This window comes from Polyergus mexicanus, unplaced genomic scaffold (assembly GCF_030449975.1).
Source record: "Polyergus mexicanus isolate NDT 795.1 unplaced genomic scaffold, iyPolMexi1.0 SCAF_13, whole genome shotgun sequence".
Taxonomy (NCBI): Eukaryota; Metazoa; Arthropoda; class Insecta; order Hymenoptera; family Formicidae; genus Polyergus; species Polyergus mexicanus.
Window position 1 is genome coordinate 6231372 of NW_027223333.1, and position 23163 is coordinate 6254534.

At 37.2% G+C, this 23163-nt stretch overlaps 3 protein-coding genes and 1 long non-coding RNA gene across 7 annotated transcripts in view; 2 read left to right on the plus strand and 2 right to left on the minus strand.

Moving 5' to 3' along the window:
* The window catches only part of LOC138938663 (uncharacterized), a 23329-nt gene extending 21818 nt beyond the window's left edge, over positions 1-1511 (plus strand). The window contains exons 3-4 of the long non-coding RNA XR_011447737.1: positions 456-643; positions 953-1511. This is a non-coding gene — a long non-coding RNA (uncharacterized lncRNA). The remainder of the gene's footprint in view (positions 1-455; positions 644-952) is intronic.
* Positions 1-14675, minus strand: part of LOC138938661 (ATP-binding cassette sub-family G member 5) — a 16501-nt gene extending 1826 nt beyond the window's left edge. The window contains exons 1-7 of one of the 2 annotated variants that reach the window (XM_070305829.1): positions 14398-14675; positions 4067-4191; positions 3446-3711; positions 2857-3078; positions 2310-2592; positions 948-1453; positions 150-616 (exon numbers count right to left, since the gene is read on the minus strand). In XM_070305829.1, coding sequence (XP_070161930.1) covers positions 150-616; positions 948-1453; positions 2310-2592; positions 2857-3078; positions 3446-3711; positions 4067-4179 — 1857 coding nt within the window. In that variant the 5' untranslated portion in view covers positions 4180-4191; positions 14398-14675. Of the gene's footprint in view, positions 1-149; positions 617-947; positions 1454-2309; positions 2593-2856; positions 3079-3445; positions 3712-4066; positions 4207-14397 lie in introns of those variants that run through there. The other variant, XM_070305828.1, reaches the window with a different exon arrangement.
* Positions 14676-15785: 1110 nt separating this feature from the next.
* Positions 15786-19863, plus strand: LOC138938733 (ATP-binding cassette sub-family G member 5). The gene is made up of 6 exons (XM_070305944.1): positions 15786-15866; positions 16486-16743; positions 17115-17690; positions 17889-18111; positions 18402-18616; positions 18904-19863. Exons 2-6 carry the CDS (start codon positions 16548-16550, stop codon positions 19569-19571), a joined length of 1878 nt encoding a protein of 625 aa, XP_070162045.1. The 5' UTR covers positions 15786-15866; positions 16486-16547; the 3' UTR covers positions 19572-19863.
* Scot (Succinyl-CoA:3-ketoacid CoA transferase) lies at positions 19731-23155 on the minus strand. 3 transcript variants are annotated; one of them, XM_070305945.1, is made up of 8 exons: positions 23107-23155; positions 22777-22878; positions 22063-22443; positions 21566-21991; positions 21359-21467; positions 21016-21235; positions 20395-20606; positions 19731-20256 (listed from the first exon to the last, which is right to left on the minus strand). In XM_070305945.1, exons 2-8 carry the CDS (start codon positions 22864-22866, stop codon positions 20069-20071), a joined length of 1626 nt encoding a protein of 541 aa, XP_070162046.1. In that variant the 5' UTR covers positions 22867-22878; positions 23107-23155; the 3' UTR covers positions 19731-20068. The 3 variants fall into 3 exon arrangements, with proteins under 3 accessions (XP_070162046.1, XP_070162049.1, XP_070162047.1); XM_070305948.1 differs by having other exon boundaries at positions 23111-23128; XM_070305946.1 differs by lacking the exon at positions 23107-23155 and adding an exon at positions 22983-23100.
* Between the last annotated feature and the right edge of the window lie 8 nt (positions 23156-23163).

Sequence of the window (23163 nt, forward strand, 5' to 3'; positions counted from 1 at the left end):
TATAGTAAATAATATATATTTTTAAAATAGCACATTTTTCTCTCAATAATTTTCTAAAAATTTTTCAAGACACTTGCTCTCTCTTAACTTCATAAATCATGTGCTTTTCGCCAAGATAAATTTTGGAAGTTTGATAAATTTAAGCTTACCTCTATAAGGATGTAAATAAATCTGCCGTACAATCCATCCCTGATATCTCTCTCTACGTTCGGCCTGCTATTGGCTACATCGCACATTGCCAGCAGGCTCAGGGGCCAGAAGAAGATGCCCAAGCTAGCGTAATGATAGCCTATTCTGTCTCTCAGATATAAATTTGATTCGCTAGCAACGTCCCAGAATATTGCACCGAGTAGAATACTGAGCGACGCGGAGATTACGATTTTTCGCAACAATCGCGTCAACGTCCAGGGTTGACTGTAAATAAGCGTTCGCAATAATAAGGCATAAATTTGCAGGAATATATTGGGACCAGATCTCGAGGGTGGAAGCGTGCCGGGTGGTCCAGGATCGCTGAGCGGAGGTAGCCTCGTCCTGGCCAATTCCGCGAGATGATCTATCCTCTGCGAGGATTCCAGCATCGCTTCCGCCGATAAGTCATCCAGCGTCACTAAATCGACTGAGACAAAGAGAAATAACATTATTCGTATGTCTACACTTTTTTATTGTTCTGCAAAACGATTTGAAAGAAACTCAATTTTTATTAAAATTTTAGATGCACAGAAAGATTTAAGTTCTCTTTTTTTCTTTTCTATATTTTTTTCCTATTGTTTCGGAAATTTGACTAAAGATTCAGTAACTTTTTATTTCACTTCTTTTTGTAAGATAAAAATGATTTTCAAATATTTAAATATTAAAATATTGAAATATTTCAAATATTAAATCATCAAATATTTATGTAATTTTTATCTTAATTAAAACAAGAAGGAATATTATTTTTTGTTACGTACGATAGTAATCGGACGGATTCTTGAACGGGGGACAGGGAAACTCGGCGAGCGCGAAATATGGCAGCATATCTCTCCTAAGCCCGGAGTACATGATCCGACCGCCGGAGGTGAGCGCGACCCTCGACACCATCGTCAGGATCTCGTATGTGGGCGGATGCAGAGTGAGGACGACGAGCCGCTGACCGCGGCTGGCCCACTGTCTCAGGTACTCGATCAAGAAGAAGGCATCAAAAATGTCCAGACCGTGCGTGGGCCTGTCTAGGGCGAGGACGTGCGAATCTTGTAACAGCCGACAGGCTAAAGCCAGTCGTCGGGCCTCGGAAGTCGTCAGGGTATTTACCAGACAATGCTTGGTCGCCTCCAAGCCGAGCTCCTGTAGGACGGCCTCGGCTTCGAGCGTGGTGGTGTTGCGGCCGCCTCTCAACAACATATAGAAGTTGAGAGTTTGCTGAGCCGTCAGTCCGGGACTCAAACCGCTCTCCGTTGGAAGATAAGCGACACGAGATCTATTTTGATTTGTGACATTAAAATGAGCTATTTTAATAAAAGGGATATTATTTTAAGTTGAATATGTATATATAAATATCAAGATAATTTAATATTAAAATGATCAACTTTATATATATATATAAATTGGCGAATATTTGAATCGACATCCAAAGAGTCGCGTGAATCTGAATGTAAAAATAATTTGCAAAGCGCGAGATTTATCATAATTCAATGCAAGAGAAATTAAAAATAGAAACCGAGAATTGAATATTCTCATATACCATAAAGATTAACACATATCTTTGATACATACGTAAAATTGTTTAAACAATGCAAAACCGAAAAGTTACGCAAGATTAAATATGAAGCGGTAATAAGCAATAATGAGGGAAGCGACAATTGATGCGATAATTGAATAATGAGCACTGCTTGTTATTCAACTTATTATTCAACTACGTGAAAATTTGCATGCTAATGCTCTCTCCCTGATTACTACTTGCTAGTTATAGCCTGTTTCGCTAATGTCGTTTACCGTTACAGCCGTGGTTAACTAAATTTTTCTTTTCTACCTGGATCATAGCCAGCGCTATGATCTAGAAAGAAACGAAGAATGAGTCAGCCAAGCTGCAGCTAACACATATTATTGAAACCAGCCATGAAAAAAAAATCTCTTATTTTTACTTTTACTTCATTTATATATGTATAACTACCTTACAATTTATGAATTAAGTGATGCATTTTTATTGCGAAAAATATTAGAAAAAAATTAATTTTCCTTTCACAAAGTAACGCTGTCAATCGTGCAACACACCTAGTGACTCACTGCCGCGTACTACAGGAAAGCGTACGTACAGGAAGAAGATTAGAAAGTACCTCAGAGTACGCGCCGATACCGATCTTCCATTGAGCAGAATATCGCCCCGCTTTATACGCCTTCTGCCCGCGATCGTCTCGATGATATGCGTCCCTTCTTTCTCGGTGGTCGCCATGATGGCCAGCACTTCGGCGGCACCAGCCTCGAGGGTGATATTACGAAGAAGCGGCAGCCCGTCCGAACCTGAAGCTTCCACGCCCCGCAGCTGCAGATGAGGATGCTGCAACGGCACTGGTCTCAATGGCAGCATGTAACTTTCCGGTCCCAGGATACCTGGGTGCCCTGTGAAACGATCACGCATGATATTTCGGACTCACTTTCCTATTTGACATTTAATTATTTTTTTTAAACGGAAGGAAGATACGAAACGCGCGATCGTCGCGATGATAAAATCTTCGCATCAATAAGAAATCGATTTAAAGAAAGACCAAAAATCTTGAGTTTTAAATAATCTTATTTGAAACTTAACATCGATATAAATAAATGCTGAAAATAAATCTAAAGATCGTAATCCTCTCTCTCTCTCTCTCTCTCTTTCTCTCGCACCATGCGTTATGTATCCAGGATCGATCGGTGCGATGCTGTGCCGCCGATTAGTCCTGATCGCGCTCTGCAGAAGATTAGCCTCGCTGGCGCTTCTTAGCCTCGGATGATCCCTCGCGACGGTTAATTGAGAGTGCGTTTGCTCTCTCGGAACCGCGTGGACGTGCCTAAAGTCCGGATCGCTTCTGGCTGAACGCATAACTGATGCCGAATGCACCGGAACACCTGCATTTGAATCAATATTTGAAATATTATCATTCGAGAAACTTTAATAAATTTTTTATAATTTCTATATACATATATTATATAATTATATAATTATTATATTATTGTATAATTTATATAATAATGTAGAAAAATTAAAATAACTGTCTTTATATATTACTTAATTATCTCAGATATTCTAAAAATAGAATATTCTTTAACAATAATTAAAAAGAATGCAATAGAAAGAAAACATTAGAATTAATTTATAATATATACAAAAATAACAAGAAAATATGCGCAGAGATATATAGTAGGAAAAATACTCAAATCCTCTTAAATCCTATAATAAATATATCCGCACGTAGAATGCGTGCATATACCGTACCTGCGTGCGATACGCGTCGCCCTTCCTCGCTGGAATCGTAGCCGCTTGAGCCGTCGCGATTCCGCGAGCTGGGTGGTAGGACGCGCGGCAGGCCGAATTTTAAATAAGTATAAGAGTTGTTGGCAAGTGGGCTCTTGGGCCCGTATCGCGGATGTCGCAGGATGCTCTGCACAGTGGAGTCGCGAAGTTGGAAATTTCCGTAAGGCAGCGGCGACTTTTCAGCCGAGCCGAGCGCGGAGTCCGTGAAGTCCGAGTTCAGGTTTTGCCTGGGAGAATATTTTTATAATATTTCATTATAAAATAATATTATTATTATATAAAAAAACACAAATGCGAATAATACGATTACTTTTTCTTAATTTGTCAAAGATACTCTATTGCTTAATAATATTCATTACATTTGAAAGATATATATATATATATATTTATAATATGATAATGCCATATGTATATAGGGCGCTATAAATGAACAAGCCCGACAAAGCGATTCCTTTCGCGTAGCACATAGTAAAAAAAATTCACCGTGGGCATTCGCTTTGGTGTTCCGCCTCCGGTGAGGCTCAAATTGGACGATGTACGACGTGGATTACACGCTTCCACTTTAAGTACAAGTGTGTTCACCTGTAAATCGACCATGCGTGCAAATCCTCGCTGGCTGGCGGCTCCAGTCCCCTGGTGTCCAGAGCTCCCGGCACCGAGTATCTTCTCTCCAGCTCCCAGGCTTCCGAGCCCATATTTTCCGGTGACTGCGCAGAGATCATAGAGACGATCGGTTAAATCCGTGAATTAATCTAAGAGAATGTTTCGTCTTTCTTATTTTAATTACCACGCCTTAGCACCGCTGAAGGGGAAAGTCAGCAAAAGGAACATTCTCTTCTACGAGTATTTTTGTCAAAGATCGGAAATATTGAAGCGATCATTACTATTTTATTATAATTTTAAACAAAAGTATTTATACATAAATAGGGCAAAAAAGAAAAGATATCTAAAAAAAGCTACTAATCATAAAATATCCTTGATATAAAAATTCTATTATAATTTCTATGTTGAAAAAAAGCCGCATAGTCGATATATGTGTATTCGCGACGAGGAGATAAATTAAATCGAGAATACACGAAAAGGAAAAACGTTCATACAACAAATATCTCCTCGTATGAAAAATCCTCCGATACATTTGGTGTGGATTTATCGCTATTGCGTCCGAGGTTGTCTGCGCGCGATCAAATTTATCGCGCAACACAAGTCGGGGGGGAGGCCGTTATTAAATGATCCCCGCGTGTACAAGAAGGAATTCTCTTCCTTCGCCATATATCTACTCGGCTCGTCCTGGAAAGTCCCGCGAATACCCGTAGCCGGAATAACGACGATTTGCCTCACAAGCAAGAGCGTCGAGGCAATTTCAAAGGCGCGCCGATTATTCGCGCGGCTCCTTGGAATGCCGGCGGCGTGATTCTCAGCGATTATACACCGTGTCCGAATATAACCGCATCCGCGATTTTATAACAAATTTATTCCTGTTGTTCGGGAAAATCAAGGAATGTGTGAGACGGAGAGAGAAAGGGAGAAGAAGATTCTTTGTAAGGAAAAAGACAAAAGAGTTAGGAAAAAAGAGCTAGGAGAAAAAAGATTTCAATAATGGCCAATTGTAGGTTGATCTATCATCCAGGAATGCTCCGACGCGTTTTCTTCCCTATATTAAATTAGTACAGCAATTTTTTGCGTTCAAAAAAGATGCAATATATCTCTTCTAGAAAATTCAAAACTTTTTCAATAAATTGCACGACGCGTTCTCCCTACATATTTTTTCCACCGATGGAGAATTGAAGGTGGAACTATCGGAGTTTCTTGCCGTCGACGAACAAAGGAATACGGCCTCGTCGAATTTTATCGCGATGTAGCAAATTGTTCTTGTGCTTGCATTCGATCGTCCATAAAGAAACGCGGGGGCCGCAGAGAATGCATCCTCGGTACACACTGTATAATCTCGATGTATGCTTGTCCGCGTGCCTCTGTTTTTTTAAGCATCTACAAATTTTCTCTCTCTCTCTCTTTCTCTCATGCTATTTTATAGCTTAAATAATTTTGTATCTTGATCGTTAAAATATTTTCAAGCAATTCGCATTTTTCGAAATTTTAGAATATGCATAAAAGATTTCATTGCGGCGTGATATCAACTTTATGAAACTACAATATTATTTCAGAAATCATTTGCGTTCGCGAGTTTTACAAAGTGAGCACGCGTCGTGGTACAGATACAGTGTGATCGGCGTAAATATACAGGAAATTAGATTCCATGGTAATATTATAGTGTATATAACAGTACGTTTAATGATGCAATTGATAAAAGCGGCACGACAAAATGTCAGGTGATTACCGAAGCAGTCTTTAAATAGCCGACGAGTTGATAAATTCTAGTTTTCGTATTTCGTCTTTTTTTTTTTAACCGCGGCATTTTAGATTGATTACGAGACACAAGCGAGTAATACTCGTTTCCTTGCAAAATCTCACTGACATACACCTAGGCGACGATAACTCGTTAGATTATATTATTACGTTATTATGGATTTTCTCCGTATACTCGCATCCTTAATCTGTCGCATCTCACATAATTGGATACTTTTTTTCTATCGTTATAATAGTTTGCGGTTTACAAATTTCTTTAAAAAAGAAACTGTGTGCATTTATTATTTTAATCTTTTTTATCTTATTATTTTTTTATTATTTAATTTTGTCTTTATATATTTTATTACAGCTTTTCTTATCATATCATGAATAGTCTTTACGCAAAGCGCGCTCGAAATGTATTTTTAAGTCCAAGTTTACGCTTGTAAAAATATTTTTCTCAAGCTGTGACCATGTTACATTATTAATTTTTATTCGTCTTCTTACTACTTGATTTTATCTTTATGCTTGTATGTTACAGCCTTATATTAATATTTTAATATATTATTTTTATCTCTTTCTCACCTTTATATATTATTCTCTAGCACTTTATGAAACTTATCTTTATTACACTTTCTGCTTAATTGCCGATATTTTTTAATTGCTTTTCCTGTTTAACGCATTACGCCAATAGAATCACATTTTTGCAAGTAGCTATCATAGATTCACCACCGTTATCGGATACACTCAGAGTTGTTGTAGCGCCAGGTAGGCGTTTGTAAGGATGTCATCGCAAGAAAACGCGTGTATACATCTGTCTCGAAGACGAACACAGCATCCCATTTAACGGTGATATCCGCGACCTAAAAACGCGGCTCGCACCTGTTTAATGACTTTTCGTCGTGCGAATACACGCTTATATCTTTGACACGTCGCGCGAAGATCCGTTCCGTACCGGGTGGCCGAATAACGCGTATCCTCCATCATAAAAGCGTTACGTCCGGACGTGAAAATCGATTCGCGACGGAATAATTAGGAATCTCGATTACAAGGGTATTTTGACAATAAATTCTCTGCCGGAGTGGAACAATTCTCTCGCGCTTTCATCTTGATGAAACTTCTGCAAGAGCACGCACGAACGACCCGATTAAAAGGATCAAGGTTGTTAATCTTAGCAGCGCCAATTATAACGATATCCATTATTCTCGAGATTAACATCGGATTCTGTAGTCGTATCGCTTTAATAAATTTCCGAGCGTGTATTCTGTCGAGGATATCTCATCGCGCGAATTTCGCGCAGATCGTGTATCGAGGGACGTTCATCGGAAGACGAGATTAAATTAATTAGGGGCATCTGTGAGAGAGAGCCGGCCTCGAGCATTTTATCTCTCTCGGCGGCGATACAAATGGAACAACGTTATATCGCGGATCTATCATTTCGAGCTACCTGAGATCGCGGTAAGGAACGCATACATAAACCATCTGCTTCATTGGTGCGACGACAGGTTTTAATTTATCCAGGCGTGTGTGTTAGTTCGCGGTATGCGTTCACGTTTCCGAGTTCCGCGCGAGCGCGAAAATATATCGGGTGTCTGACGAATATATATCTAATGTTTGTTGAATCATCATATACACATACGTTATAAGTCTGTAACGTCGTCTTAATGAAAATATTAGTGATAAAAATCTTTCTCGCATAATTAGATTGAATCTGTTGCGCGTACATAATTATCATATATTCCGTGAAATTTTAAAGATTCCGAATTATAAAAATTCCAATATTTTGTTTCGCACGATTCGCTTTACGACAGAGATTTTAAGCATCCATTGCCGATCAAGTATATTATATAGGATCCTTTAAGTCGTTTATGTTATTTATGAGAGTTTTAAGATCGCGTTAGAGCAGGTGTTATGTCGCCGAATAGAATGCGCAAAATTACATAATAACTCGTTTCGGAGCGAGCAGTCTCAAACAACATTCCGGATGATACACGAGGCACATTTCTACTTGCCAGATGTTGATGGAATGACATTTCTTTACCCCTCGTCCAGGAGTTTCCCGTTAGAAGTGACTCATCAGCGAGTCCCTTGTATGAAACTGAGTTGGCTCGAGAACATTCACGAGGCTGCGCCCGTCCGTGAGAACCGACAAGATTGAAATCGCATATCGCCTTATCGAAAAGAAAAATGACAGAGCGCCGAGAGTGTTGTTTGCTGGAGCTATGATTTCCAAGAGGGAAATAAATTATTATTTCGCTCGGGTACACACCGGTGCGACGGTTTTAATTTTAGAAATAAATTTTAAGACAATCGTCTCTGAGTTTCAAAGAATTTGAGCCCTGCAGATTTTTTCTAGACAAGAAGCTTGAGAATAAAACGTTGTACGACACAGTATATGCGTGGAATTAATTCATGTACGCAAAAATAGCTGTGATATCTTCCGCGATGTCATCGTAATGAGGACTGCGAAGTAACACGTGTTCATCGATGAAGTCATCGATCAACGGATCAAGCAAAGTTTCTCCTCTTCGTTATAAGCATTTCTGCTGTACACTTACAAACAGCTGGCATTTTTAACTGACGAAGAAATAACGGCACGGTCTATATTGTATCCAACTTTATAAAACTTTGCACAATTAATCAAATATTTCGAAGATTTATCGAGGAATTTATCAACGATGCCTGCTCTGTCAAAATATCTCGAAACGAATTTAAAGCAACTCGAAAAAGAAATGAAAAAATTATAACAGATAGATGTCTAATAAGGAATAGGAGGATATTATAAAAACGATCTATTTTCGTTAGAATTTTGTAAAAATCCCAAAAACTAAAACCAAAATTTTGTTAAGGTATATTTTTATAGTAAAAACGTAATACAATATAATTCAGAAGACAAATGCGGCGACACGCAACAGAAGATAAAACAATAAGAATAATAAACGGTAAGAAATTATCGCGTTTTCGTGTCAGAGTTGATGAAAGAGGATTTCTGGACATGGCATAAATCAGTCGAAGTCGCAGGTTCGAATTCTCTCCGGGGTTTCTTCGTGTCATTGCATTGAGCAAACGACTTGTTTGAATAGCGCCTATATTATCGTACCCGCATACGAAAGAAGAAAAAGTCTGCGGGTTTGCAAGCACGATCGTCTCGTCACGTCGCGTCGTCGCCTGCAACGACAATGGGCGTAGATTCTCGCTGAACGATCCTTGCTTAGTCTCACGATCGTGCGTGGAATGATTAACCCACGCGTTACGGATGGGAGACATTGTGGACTCGGGGCTAACATCTCTCATTAAAAGACGCCTCGGAAAATGAAGAAAGAAGATCTGTCTCGCGGTATAAAGAGATACATATATCCTGCAATTAATTTGAAATGCTACGCTATTAAATCGTTTCTGAGAAATCGCGTATAAAACGCATTTAATTATTTTTTATATACCATGCGATACAAATTCTGATAATATAATAAATGCACGCGAGGCTGCAACTTTCTTGACTTCCGTCAACGAACATGTGTCTCGTAGGATGTTTTTTTTTTCCCCCCCCCCCCCCGAAAAGGTGAGTTTCCAGATGCAGAAACCGGCATGTCTTGTGGTATTTCAAACGCGACTTTTTCAGCGTTTAAACACCTCGAGAGCGCGTAAAATGTGATATTCAATGTGTATAACGCACATGACTGTTACAAAGTATAATATACCGGTATAGAATCGATGTGTGATTATATACTTTTCAATTTGCGTAACGCGGTGATTTTTGCGGGCGGTCGATAAAGCCGCCTCTTGCGCGGCCCGGTTAACTGTTCATTTGCATATCCCGTTTCTGCAACAGTTGTATTGAGCGACGACCGTGCGATTTCGCGGTATGAATTCTCCATTAAACGTTGTCCGCCGCAAACGGCGTTTTTGTCGGCGTTTAATATCCCCGAGAGAGAAGGAAAGTGCACGCGATAGTCCCGCGGCGAGATATTCGTAAAGGCCGGCAATGATACGCTCGGAAAAACGGGTCTTATACCGCGTACGCACCTGAGCATGTCGAAAGCAGGCGGAAAGTGACGTCCAACATCATCTTCGTCGTACGTAACACGACTGCGGCTACGCGCGATATATCTGGAAAAATGGCCGGTCGCGTGATCGCGCTGTTACGGTGATCGCGAATTCGCATCGCGATCTCTGAAATACACAATCACGCTGGTTAATGTAATCGAAGGAGCAAGCGGTTGAAAACGAAAATGTTTTGCCGACATTGAATACGATGTAAATATTCGCGCGATTCTCTCTTTCTTGAGAAAAATATCATATATGTATATTCTTCAATTTTATATTTTATATTATAATCCGATAATTTTTGACACACCTGAAGTATAAAGGTAGATTGGCTCAAACTGAGAAGGAAAGTCCTGTACTATTTTGCAATTTTCGCAATAATTATTGAGAAATTAATTAAAAAAGATCGACCCATTCGCACGAGTATAAGCGCGCAGCGAAAAGAGACAATCCAAAAGTAGACGCGCGACAAAGTTTTGGGACGAGTGCTCTACAAATGACAATAGTTACGTATAAGCGGTACATAATGATGGATTCTCACGGTAATACTTGCGCGAATTGGTCGATTTTTAATTAATTTCTCAATAATTATTACGAAAATCGCAAAATGGTATAGGACTTTTCTTTTCAGTTTGACCCAATCTATCTTCACGCTTCGGATGTGTCAAAAATTATCGGACACCCTGTATAATATAAAATATAATATTTTATTTATAATGTTACAATATTATATTTAATTATAGAGAAATAAAATAAAATATTTTTTTATGTTTATAAATCTAAACACTTGTCGAAAGAAATGATAAGATAGTTTAAGGATATTGCAATATACGGGTGCAAGATTTCGATACTTTTATAATTTACCAACACATTGTGAAAGTTAGAATCTTAACAACGCTGATAACTATCGTGGTATATTTTTATTATGACAATGTGAATGGATAAAAGATGGATTATTATAAGAAGTGCGAAAATTGTTTCTGGATAACTTTATTTATTCACGCTTTTATTTTCTTTTAGAAATTATATTTTTACAGTGTCTTATTATTTCAGCGCAAAAAGTATCCGAATTTCCCTACGAGTCTATTATTCTATCTTCTTTAAAGAGAGCAAATTATTTTTATTAATCAAATTTACTTTAAAAAAAACATTTATATTTTATAAGCTAAAAATTAAAAAATAATAGTAGTTTGTAAAATTAAAGTACTTAATCGGTGTTAATCTTGATTTATCGAATTATATTATTTTATATTGGCACATCGATATATTTCTAAATTAATATCTTAATTGCGATATGAAAAACTGAAAGTTTAATTTTAATATCTCAAGCTGCATAATTGGAGTGATTTTGATCTTTTTAGATACACGAAAATTGTAAGTTACGATCGCGGAATGTCTGCTTATATTTGGGAATTTCTCGGCCGAGACAACGGAAACGATATCTAGATTTCGTGATCTCTAGAATCTACTGTGAGACAATCCCACGGACTGATTTCTATAACTACATGTGTACGCCAGTCAACCGTGCACGCGTGTCCATGTACCTAAATAAAGTGTACATCGTAGCCTAGATCGTACAGTGTTACAGGCATAATTATCCGCGCACGCAATACACGATTGTAGAAACCGTGGTGGAAAATCTACGTTCCGAAAATCATTAAGATCCACATATCGTGTGTAAAACAAAATTCAAACGATTCGAAATGCATTCATAGTTAATTATCTCCATTAATTAAACGTCTTTAGGTCTGAGATTTCAATTTTAGGGAAAAAGAACATGTGTTTTACGTGTATTTCTGCTTGTTTTACCTGCTATTAACATTTCTTAATAAGAGGCATAAATTAAAAAAAGTAACACATAATCATCTGATCAAAATGATTAATTAATCGAATAATAAAATTCTGATTTTTTAAAAAAGAGAAACTTCAATATACGGAGTGAAATCAGGATTAGATCAGATGATCGGAAAGATGATATGTATTTCAGTAGATAGATATTTTTTTCTAATATATCTTTATCTGTTCTTATTATTCTAACAATTACTTATATTAGTTAAATTCCTTATATTAAACAAAAATAAATAATATTTTCATTAATATTCCATTAATATAAATGTACATAATTGTCGACCATAAAAATATTACGCAACACGGATGAATACCGACAATACTTTTACTACTTAATTACAAGCGATGATGAGTAACCATCGAACCGCAAAACTTAATTGGAGAATGCAGAATATAAGCGAGGTCAGTTGCTGTTAGATTTTTCAATATTTCATCGAGGCAATCTCTGAAGCCCCTCCTCCCATTCGCCACCCCACGAACTAATTGAAATTGCAAATCACTCGCGCGAAGAATCGCATCGCACTCGAGGAAGCGTCGAAGAGCACTCCCGTGTGCGCTCGTTAAAGTCACTCGGCGTGACTTCGCGATTTCGCGGAGGGACGCCTGTCGTCGTAATGAGATTGCCGGCGACTCGCGATGCGATTTGTATATTTACGTTTCGACATATCCGTCCCGAAGTATCTGATCGAAGTGAACGGATTGAATCCTTATCCCTTTCCGCTTCGCGATTACTCACCGCTTATGGGCTGATGGCTTTGCATCGCTAATGAGAAAACGCGCGGAATGCGACGAAAGAATTGACGGCTCCGAATCCCACGCGCTTTTGCTTTTTACTTGTGGAAAAAAAAAACGTATCTTGGGAAATATGAATAAAGATGCATATGAGATAACGAGAAGGGTGTAAATAAAAGAAACTAAGTGGAAGTCTTTGTTTTTCCGAGTTAATTGATTGCAAAATTAAGTTACTTTAACGGAAATTCCATGTTGATGCTTAATTAATCCAATTTCTTGCTTAATTGATTTAAAAGTTAGAAACTCGAAAGAAAAACATAATAGTATATATCTCACGCAAATTTTTTACTAAAGAAAGAATAAAATTATAAAGTTTTTTTTATATATAAAACTAAATCTCTAGACTAAAAAATCATCCGGCGATTCCGATATATTTTTTTCCTGTTGACCTGTAATAAAATCTATTATTATTTGTATTATTCGCTCCATCCCTTCTTTTTCTAAAATCCCCTCAAAAAGTTCTTGAACTATATTCCTTCGTTATACGATATAAATCGGGCGCTTTTAGCGTTCGTGATCTAATAGATTAATAATCCGCCCATTCCCAGGAAAGTAAAACATTATTTTTGCATGTAATACAAGTAGAAATAGTGGTTTCACGCGCACTCGTAATAGAAAATTATGCGCTGCTATAATTTAAAATATAGCGAAACATGAGCCCTATACGCGTTTTGCAATAAGATATTTTATTCTACGATAAAAATTATTTATTTTACTACTCATAAAAATAGTATTGTTAGTAATAAAAATTGAACTATTCTTAAACTAATAATTTTATTGGTAATTATCAAGTGAGAGAGAGAGAGAGAGAGAGAGAGAGAGAGAGACAAAGTTAAAAATTTGTTATGTTTATTTATATTAAATTTTATACTTTTTCTACATATTGAATTGTATATCAACTTTTTATTAATAGATTAGAGTAAATGAGAATGAAAGAGAGAGAGAGTAACTTTATAGTTAGTTTTTTAAGTGATAGACAAATTATAAGATAATATATGTAAATGTCATGCGTTTTTGTCGTCGCATTTTTAAGGACCACTTGTCGACCAGTGGGTCGCGCGTTCCGCTTCCTTGAGGAAAAAGTATGTACTTATGAAATAGTTTAACTTGCGCGGCATGCGAGCTTTTAATTCACGGTTCAACGATGAGGAAACCTGATTTTGCGTAACGAGAAAGACTCGCCGGTGAAAGCACCAAGTGATTAACGACGCGCCGTTATTTCTTTTTCGAAGGTGGCTAATTCGCTCCACAGATTCTGGATAGTATTATGATATCTCTTCATTTTGGAAAATCGTGAGACATATTGCATAATCAAAATTTTTTTTGTGATCTTATAATTCACATTTTTAATTTATATTTAAAATTATTGTACGTGTTATGGAAACGCGAGAAAATCAATTGTACTTCTAAATATAAATGTCCAAATGTAACTCGAATATAGAATAGCCTAGATAATTAAAATCACAGCAACCATACGAGATTATATCATATATCACACACGAATATATCGAGAATATAAAATATTTTCTATAATTCTATCTAAATTTAAACGCGCGATAAAAGGAAAAAAATATTTTTGAAGAAGCGAAACATAAATTTTCTTCGATGCTTTCGATGTAGAATAAAACGAGTCTATCCTTCGAGATCGTGCTTCAAACCCTAAACTTTTTATTTATCGATAAAAGTAGAAGAAACACATAAAATTTATTTCTGCTCGATCCAAAAATCCACCAAGTCCAATCAATATCAGAGCATGGAAAGCGTGGAATGAAATTTTGCGAATAGACTCGAAAAGTCCGTGCACAAGACGGTGCGACGCTCATCGCGCAGACGGAGGAGAAGAAGGAAGGAGGCTGCGCCGCATGATCTTCATGACAATGACTCACCGGCTGTGTATTCGCGCTGGGCCTTCAACCTTGGAAGCTGGTCGAGTCACGACGCTGGTGACGACGCTGCTGCCTCCACTCCATGCCGCTCGTCGATTCTCCCGGTCGAGAAATGCACTTTTCGCAACAGGACGCACTTCCCGCGCGCGAGGAAACGATCTCTCTACCCGCGACGCCGTCGATTATCCGAGAAAAGTCCTCCTGCAGCGTTTGGCGATCGCGAAGCGCCGGATATCGCGCGACTCACCGGAGTCCGAACGCTGGCCTGTCGCCGCTGACGGACGGGCCCGCCGAGGCCCCCACGAGTTTTCTCCCCTCCGGGCCCCACACGCGCCCCACCGTCGGGTTTGCCAAGTTTGCAATGGCGTAAACTCACTTTTGGATTTCGGATCTACGATCATCCAGTCTGCGGATTATTCCTTTTGCATATCATTTTTTTACACCTTTTGATCTCTTGTATTTCGTTATCTTTTCGCGCATTTTATACGCGCGAAGTGTATTCGATTAACGAGGAACAATTTTAGAAGAGTAAGATGATAACTTTAAGCTAGAGAAATAAGACACAATAGAATTAAATAAAATAATATTAATTAACGTGAAATAAATATATTAAAATATCTTTTTGTTATACACGCGAGACTTTTCTCTTTCTTTAATATATTATATAACAACTCTCTCACCAAAAAATTCTCTACTAAATTCTGACTTTTTTATTATTATCGAACAGTTATGTGATAAAGAAGTGGGGAGCATTTTATTTTTATTTCATCACATATATACTTTCTAAAAAGTACATTTTAATCTTCGTATTTTATATCTTATATAACGCTTCACAATTCACATAGTTCGTCTTTCACGAAGTTTCTTGATTTGTAACTTTGTATAAAACTGCCAATTTATATTCAAATAATTTATACACAACATGAAATGTATATTTAGAATATTTCGCAACGAAGAATCCTGACAATGTCTCGCGTATGACTCTCGGAAAATCTCGCATCGCACTGCTTACGCCGATGTTCTCGGCCTGGGTCGGTCTCCCTCCTACCGCGTGAGTTCGCGTCGGAGAAGACATTCACCTCGAGGAGAGCCAACTCCCAGCCAGCCAGGTATCGTTACCTACGGCTACGCGTTTCCCGCGTCCCAGCCTCGCTCGAGCGAGTCACTTTTACGTTCGTGGCGTTCGCGCGCGGCGGCCTCAGTACGCGTTGCAAATCCGCATCGCGACAGCCATTCGAGAATATATATTTTATACGCGTTATCGCGTTAACGCATTATTACGGACTATCATTTTGTAAAACTTCTTCGTGGCAACCCATCGACGCGAATTTCGTCTCTTTGTTAAAGTGCACACGGCGTCCCCGAAGTCCGGATACGATCAACTGCGCGATTGAATCTAGTGACAGTTCTGCTGCTCCATGTACACCAAATGTTATTTTCAACGCATATAATTTATTACATCCTGCAAAGTTTGTATCTCTCTTTATTGATATTTAAGAAAATTTTATGTTGATTCTTATTTTAAATTTTTGTTAGAATCAATTCTTTTACTATAGTTAATTTATGATAATAAACATTCTTATATTATAAAGTCTCGGTTTAATAAACGAAAATATATTAAATAATAAATTAAATGCATTGCAAAGAAAATAAAATTGTTTATTTGTTATTATTATATATTGCCTTGATTAATTGGCGAAAGAAAATTGTATATGTATATGATAATTAAATATGCAATAAGAATTATGTATTAATATATTGAAATGTTGAATTATTAACAATATTAAATTATATTTAGCAACATCTAAGCGTTTATGTTTTTAATACTTTAAGATGTATTAGCACGAATAATTAGAATAATATATTATGTTACAAAATTAATTTTTTTTTTTTTTTTAATTACACGAGTTATTTAATTGATTTTTTTTTATTAGGATGCATTTAATAAAATTTATTCTTTTGATAAGATTAATGTATAATATAATTAATATGCACACACATATATAATATGTATTATATAAAAATTATATAATATTCACACACGCACACACACGAATAAATAATTTTATGATTTTTACCTTTATACAGTTCCGCAAGCTTTATCTCGAGGAATGTGATCGTGGGAAACATACTTAATATTGATCCTCAAAATGATTCCATCCGATTGTATTCTGGATATATCCAACGTATTTCATTCCACCTCCGTCGTGATCGAAGGAAGTTGCATTAATAAATCCGAGCCTACCGCGGTACTCAGAGATGTATCAGCTCGTGTTCACGGAGGGGAAGTCTTAGCCATTCTAGGATCGAAAGGTTCCGGCAAGCGAGCTCTCCTTGATGTTATCGGTGAACAATTCTATTTATTTATTTTTTTTTTTCAATATTATTGTGCTTTAACATAATAATTTGCGTTATTTGCAGCGTTTCGCAAAAATTTGTAAAATATAGCGTATAAATTGCAACGGCTTTTTCACGATAATTTAATTAAAATTTATATTATACTATAATTAATTCTTTTTATTATATTTTGTAAATTTCTGCATCACACACGTCTTAATAATTAAAAATTACATTGTTTGAATTTTATCGAAAAGGAAGATAAAGGAAATAAGAGGATAAGATTGTTAATGTCTATAACGATTCTCTCTAGTCTAACAATAAGAACTACCATAGCATCGATCAAAATAACACCTCTTGAACTTACATGGCTCTTTCAGCTGGAAGGGCGGAGGGCGAGATAAGAGGGAGGATTACTCTGAACGGCAACCTGTTGACGCCAGAGCTGTTCCGACGTCACGGCGGCTACGTGGCCCACAGATGTCATATATTGCCGAGTCTGACAGTACGTCAAACCTTGACGTATGCCACGTGGCTCGGCAATCTAAGCAATCGCGAGGCCCGGGTGCGGCAGACCCTTGCCGATTTGGCATTATCGCAGGTCGCCAACAGGTCGGTGAACGATCTCAGTAGGCCGGAGTATCGACGGTTGATGCTAGGGATGCAACTGGCCAAGGACCCATCCTTGCTGCTGCTGGATGAGCCAACCTGGGACACGGATCCGCTCAACACGTATCTCATCGTCTCGATGCTATGGTCCTACGCCACCAGACGCGGCTCCATTGTTGTCCTCACCATGGAGACACCTAGATCCGACGTGCTGCCGTTTGTTAGTCGCGTGACGCTGTTATGCCTGGGTGCGGTCGTCTATTCAGGGCCTACCAGGAGTATGCTGGATTACTTCACCTACATCGGCTTTCCGTGTCCGGAATTAGAGAATCCTCTGATGTATTATCGTAAGTATCGCATAGAAAGGCAACTTAGTTTTGTTTAATATTTATTATTTTAAAGATAATGCATTTTTTAACTTTCCCGACATAGATTTTTGGTCTTACAATGTTTTAAAAAACCAATTGATTTATTTATCAATCTAACGATACGAAAAACATTTTAGCTAATTTAATATGTTGGAGAACAATGTCATGCTTTTTCAGTCTGCTTGTCGACTGTTGATCGACGCTCCAGAGATCGCTTCTTGGAGTCGAATCAACAAATCTCGGTTTTGGTCGAGAAATTCAAGGTGGACGGAATGCTTTACATGAAGGAAGCGCCGCAGATATCGCACAGCATGAAAGATGCGGCTCTCGGCATCATGCACAAGGGTCTAGGTCGAGGAATTAAGCCTGGATGCTTCTCGACTCTTTTGGCACTGTATTTGTGAGTTTCTTGAATGGTAACAGTTTTGATAAAAATACACAATTTCATATTAATGAAACGAAATTAAGAGCCACATTTTTAAGGACTCTTTTACTTTTTATCGGAGAAAAAATTTTGCGAAGATTATTACTTGCAATTTTTTAATATATTTGATATTTTCTCACAGTGCATATATCTAAAATAAGATTTTGAAATCTCGTCAAATCTCTATCGGCAAAATTGCGAAGGCAGTTTCGGAACATCTTGTAGAGAGATTGATGATTCGCGATCATATATATTGTTATATTTAGACGAAGTATGGCGGCTACGTTCTCCTTGAATAAGACCGGCCTGGGACACTTTGCCGCTCGCCTGCTGTTGCTGCCATTTCTGGTTGCCCTAATGAGCATACTGTATTCACATTCGAGTCCCGTACAGTCAAGGATATTCTTACAGACCGGCGGATTGATCTTCAACGTCTTGACATTATTTTATGCAGCCGGGATAGCTGTGACCTCGCTTTTGTGTAAGTTGAAAATAGATCGATTTAAAAGTAATAAACAGCAATCTATTTATCGAATCTCCGCTTATTTATTATAATATCTATTTAATTCGTTTACAAACTTCCAATTCCCTTGATTTCAAGGATACATTTTTTTAATTTTTTTCCTTTTCTATTTTTATTTGTTAATTGTTATTCAAAGCATTCGAGAATGGAAAGATAAAATATTCATTCACAATCGAGATATATATTAAAGCGGATCTTCTTTTAATCTCTATGTTCAATTTAATATTAAAGATTGATACACGTAGTTCCAGGTTTCCGTGCGAGATATTATCAAGAGAAGCGAGAGGGTCTTTACGGTGGCGCAATGTTTCTGACAGCGTACACTTTGCTGAGTCTTCCACTGAGCTTCATATCGACTCTGATAACAATCGGAATTCTGGTTCCGATTCTCGAGCTAGACTTGTCCTCTTGGGCATACGCTTCCGGCATTCTGTGGTCCAGTTACGTGGCGGCCGAGCAAGTGACGGTAGCCGTGCTGATGGTGATCGGTCGCCCCATAACCGGTGCGATTGTGGTCCTGTACATGACCCTGTTGTCCCTGGTGATCGCATCCGGCGCAATCCGTAGTCTGAAAAATTTGCCCTATTGGCTAACGAGGGTGTCGACGGCGTTACCAACTAGATACGCTTCTCTAGCGCTGAATCAGTTGATCGTCGATACGCCCATCCTATCTAATCTGCCCTACAACGAGAGCTTTGCCTGTCCGGGCTCTGCCGAGCTCTGCAGATATCCCGACGGAAAGACTTATCTGATAGAACGCTTCACCAAGGAGGGCGAGAATATATCCGAAGTATTAAATGTGGACCTGAATCTACTGATCTCTTTGGCGTTCGCCGTCGGTCTCATTATATTAAACAGCGTTTTGTATCTGTTGCCGCTATCCGCTAGAGTGAAGGCTAAATTTAGAGAATAACATAAATAACAATTATTGTATTGCATTGATAGTCAGATACTGATATTTAAAGCTGAGAATCATCTATATCTATTATATATAACTTCATTTTTCAATGTACATAAAATTGTAAATAACATAAAAGTTATTAATATCGTACGATCAAAAAAAAAACATACATCAAAAATATTAAAAATTTTTATTATATAAGATATATATTACAAAACATTATTTCATTTATATGTGTAATGTTTATGTGCTACTTACAATATAGCGTGTGCAACTTGATTCAATGTGATTTTACTTGCTCATAATGTGGCACACATAATAACAGTTATTTAATTTCATTAATTATAACAATTATCTAATAATTTAAATGTTACATTATATTACATGAGATATTGGCATATATAAACAACAGAAATATTACAAGGACATTAATAGAAACAAATTTTAAGACAATAGAAATAAAAAATTTACTTTTTTATTATTTATAATTTATGAAATATATTCACAATTCACGATTCATCAACTTCAACTTGTCCCATCTCTTTAAGATCGTCGACAACACTAAATTCACAACCCGTTGAACTGACAATCTCGCTGATATCGATATTAGGGGCAATTTCGATAAGCTTTAATCCTTCTCCTGGTACCACTTCAAATACTCCTAGATCTGTGATAATTAAGTCTACGCATTGTTGACCTAAAAAAATATTAGAATGCATTAAGATGAACATTAAAATATATTGACATTAAATAATAAAATATTAAAGTAACGTAGATAAATTTAGGAAATGAAAAGTTATGAAATATTAGTATTAAAATATTTGTGAGATGTTACCTGTGACAGGCAAAGTGCAATTCTTCAAAATTTTTGGGCTTCCATCTCGGGCTTTGTGCTCCATAGTTATCACTACCTTTGTGGTCGGCGAAGATACCAGATCCATAGCCCCACCCATACCCTTTACCATCATACCTGGTATCATCCAGTTGGCCAAATCTCCATTCTCCGATACTTGCATGCCTCCAAGAATAGTCAGATCAATGTGTCCTCTGTAAAGTACAACACTGTTAAACTTGTTCTCTAACGTTCAAAAAGAATAGTATTTATTATTATAATATAATAAATGTATCTTCTTTTCTAGCACTTAATTTTTTTTTTAAATATATTACCTCTATTCTAACTCTTGAAATTTTTAACACAAGAAAATTTTTTCATTAAATATATATATATATATATATATATATTTTTTAAATTAGATCTTTCGAAAATTATGGTAAATTTGTTGACAAATAATTCTAATTAACAATGTAGTAATATGAGATTTATAAATATGAAATGATATATGTATATCTCAATTTTAAAATAATCTTTTGATATTTGATAATGTGCAAATATTCCAACATTTATGATATAAATATAAAGTACCAGCTTTTTAAAATAGTTTAAATAGTCACATACCCTCTGATCATGCCGAAGCTTTCGTCGCTGCTAAAGTAAGCAGCACCAGGTAGCACTGTTACAGTTTCCTTCCCAGCATTGATAAGATCGGGGTCAACATCGGCTTCGGTCTCTGGGACAGGACCCAGTCCAAGAATACCATTCTCTGACTGCAATGTCACTTTCACACCTTTTGGGATATAGTTACTAGCAAGCATGGGTATACCAATTCCCAAATTGGCTGTAAATATTTTCACCTTATCAAGTACTAAGCTGATAAAGGAACATGGATATATGTTACTTAAGATCGGTATAACTATGTATTTCTAATCCATGCAAATTGCATTCTTATTATCATACTTACCATACATTCCATCTTTAAATTCAAGGGCAGCGCGCCTGATAATCCTATCTCTCGCTTTACTAGCTGGAGTCACTTTCTTAGGCTTCATAGTTTGTCTTGTCGATCGTTTCTGTGTATGTATACGTATGATGGAAAAAATAGCATTCATAAGAAATTTTCACAACTAAATAAATCGACGAATATCGATCAAGGTAAATAAACGCTAACCTCGACTCGTTTCTCATAAGAGGGTCCTTTTACAATCCTATCCACGAAAATGCCGGGCAAATGGATCTGGTCGGGATCTAATTGGCCGATTTCTACGATCTCCTCCACTTCGACGATCGCTACTTTGGCCGCCTTGCACATCACAGGATTGAAGTTCCTGGCGGATTTTCGAAAGATCAGATTTCCTGCAGTGTCAGCCTTCCATGCCTTCACGAGCGCAAAGTCGCCAGTGATGGCCGTCTCCAGTATGTAGTTCCGTCCATTAAATTGGTTCACGTTCCTCGACTCGCCCGAGATCTCGGCGTTACCATTCTCATCATACTTCAAGATGACGTTGCCTTCTTGCACAATAGTACCGAAAGCCGTAGGAGTGTAGAAAGCCGGAATACCGGCGCCACCTGCTCTCACACGTTCCGCCAAAGTGCCCTGAAATGATCTAATTTGTAAAAAATTGCAGAAAAATTTTCGCGAATACTCTTATCTTCGAACCTCGTTACCTGCGGCGTTAATTCAACTTCCAATTGACCGCCGAGATACTGCCTCTCGAACTCAGGATTTTCGCCCACATATGAGGCAATCATCTTCTTGATTCTATGCTCCTTCAACAATATACCTAATCCAAAGTCTTCTACTCCAGCATTGTTTGAAACTACAGTTAGATCTTTAGAGCCTTTGTTTAATATGGCTGCTATTAGATTCTCTGGAATGCCGCAGAGACCGAATCCACCAACCAAAAGTTTAGCCCCGTTATGTACATCGGACACAGCTTCCTCTATGCTCTTGAACACTTTACCATTGCCTACTGGTGTTTTTAACTTTTCAGCTTCCTCTTCCACTTGCGGAATATCAGCTTTGATGGAGAAATTAGCAATGCATACCTGTTAAATAAGATTTAAAAGTTTGATTTCATATTAAAGTATTTTAATGTTGAATGTTTTGTTGATCTAATAAATAAAGAATGCATTGATTTTATACTTGCATGATTATCATGTAAAAAAATATACAAAAATTTTTAGTATACCAAAAAAATTACAATAAACCAAATAATAATTAAATCCATAAATAATTCAATAATCGTGTATGAGATATATATATCGCAGAAAACAGATCAAAATAGAATTCAAATAATTATCTTATCTATTAGGCTAGATAGAATAAATATAGGTTATCTGATAAAAGCGCAATAACAATCGCGCAAGTTGTTTACATACCCGTGTTATTTTTATAGAGCTTCGAGTGACTGGCAAACCGCTGCTCAAACGTAGAAACACGCCCCCGGCCTTTTTCAATACAAATGCCATAGTCACTATATCCTAAACATATAATTATTATTTGCAAGATTCTCTTGGGTCAAAGGTTAAATGCGAACCTATTTATTCTAATATTCTTTTAATTTTATTTCTTTTCTTTTTGTTACTCTTTTTTTATCGTCGTAAAGTAGATTCAATTTTGGTGTACGGTTTTGTTTTAAAATATGTATCGTTCTTCGTGACAATGTCGTTAATTACGCCGGTTAAAACTAACTATATTAAATTGCTTACGCACGAAGGCGCAGATGCTGATTGCTGACTGACAGATCGGAACGGAAAATGGAACTT

Excerpts from the sequence above, each read along its gene's own strand:
- LOC138938733 (XM_070305944.1), top strand. The coding sequence starts at position 16,548 with ATGATTCCATCCGATTGTATTCTGGATATATCCAACGTATTTCATTCC. Across the intron at positions 16,744-17,114 it reads AGCTCTCCTTGATGTTATCG|CTGGAAGGGCGGAGGGCGAG; the intron begins GTGAACAATTCT and ends TGGCTCTTTCAG. Across the intron at positions 17,691-17,888 it reads GAATCCTCTGATGTATTATC|TCTGCTTGTCGACTGTTGAT; the intron begins GTAAGTATCGCA and ends ATGCTTTTTCAG.
- Scot (XM_070305945.1), bottom strand. The coding sequence starts at position 22,866 with ATGGCATTTGTATTGAAAAAGGCCGGGGGCGTGTTTCTACGTTTGAGC. Across the intron at positions 21,992-22,062 it reads AAGTTGAATTAACGCCGCAG|GGCACTTTGGCGGAACGTGT; the intron begins GTAACGAGGTTC and ends AGATCATTTCAG. Across the intron at positions 20,257-20,394 it reads TTGCACTTTGCCTGTCACAG|GTCAACAATGCGTAGACTTA; the intron begins GTAACATCTCAC and ends ATATTTTTTTAG.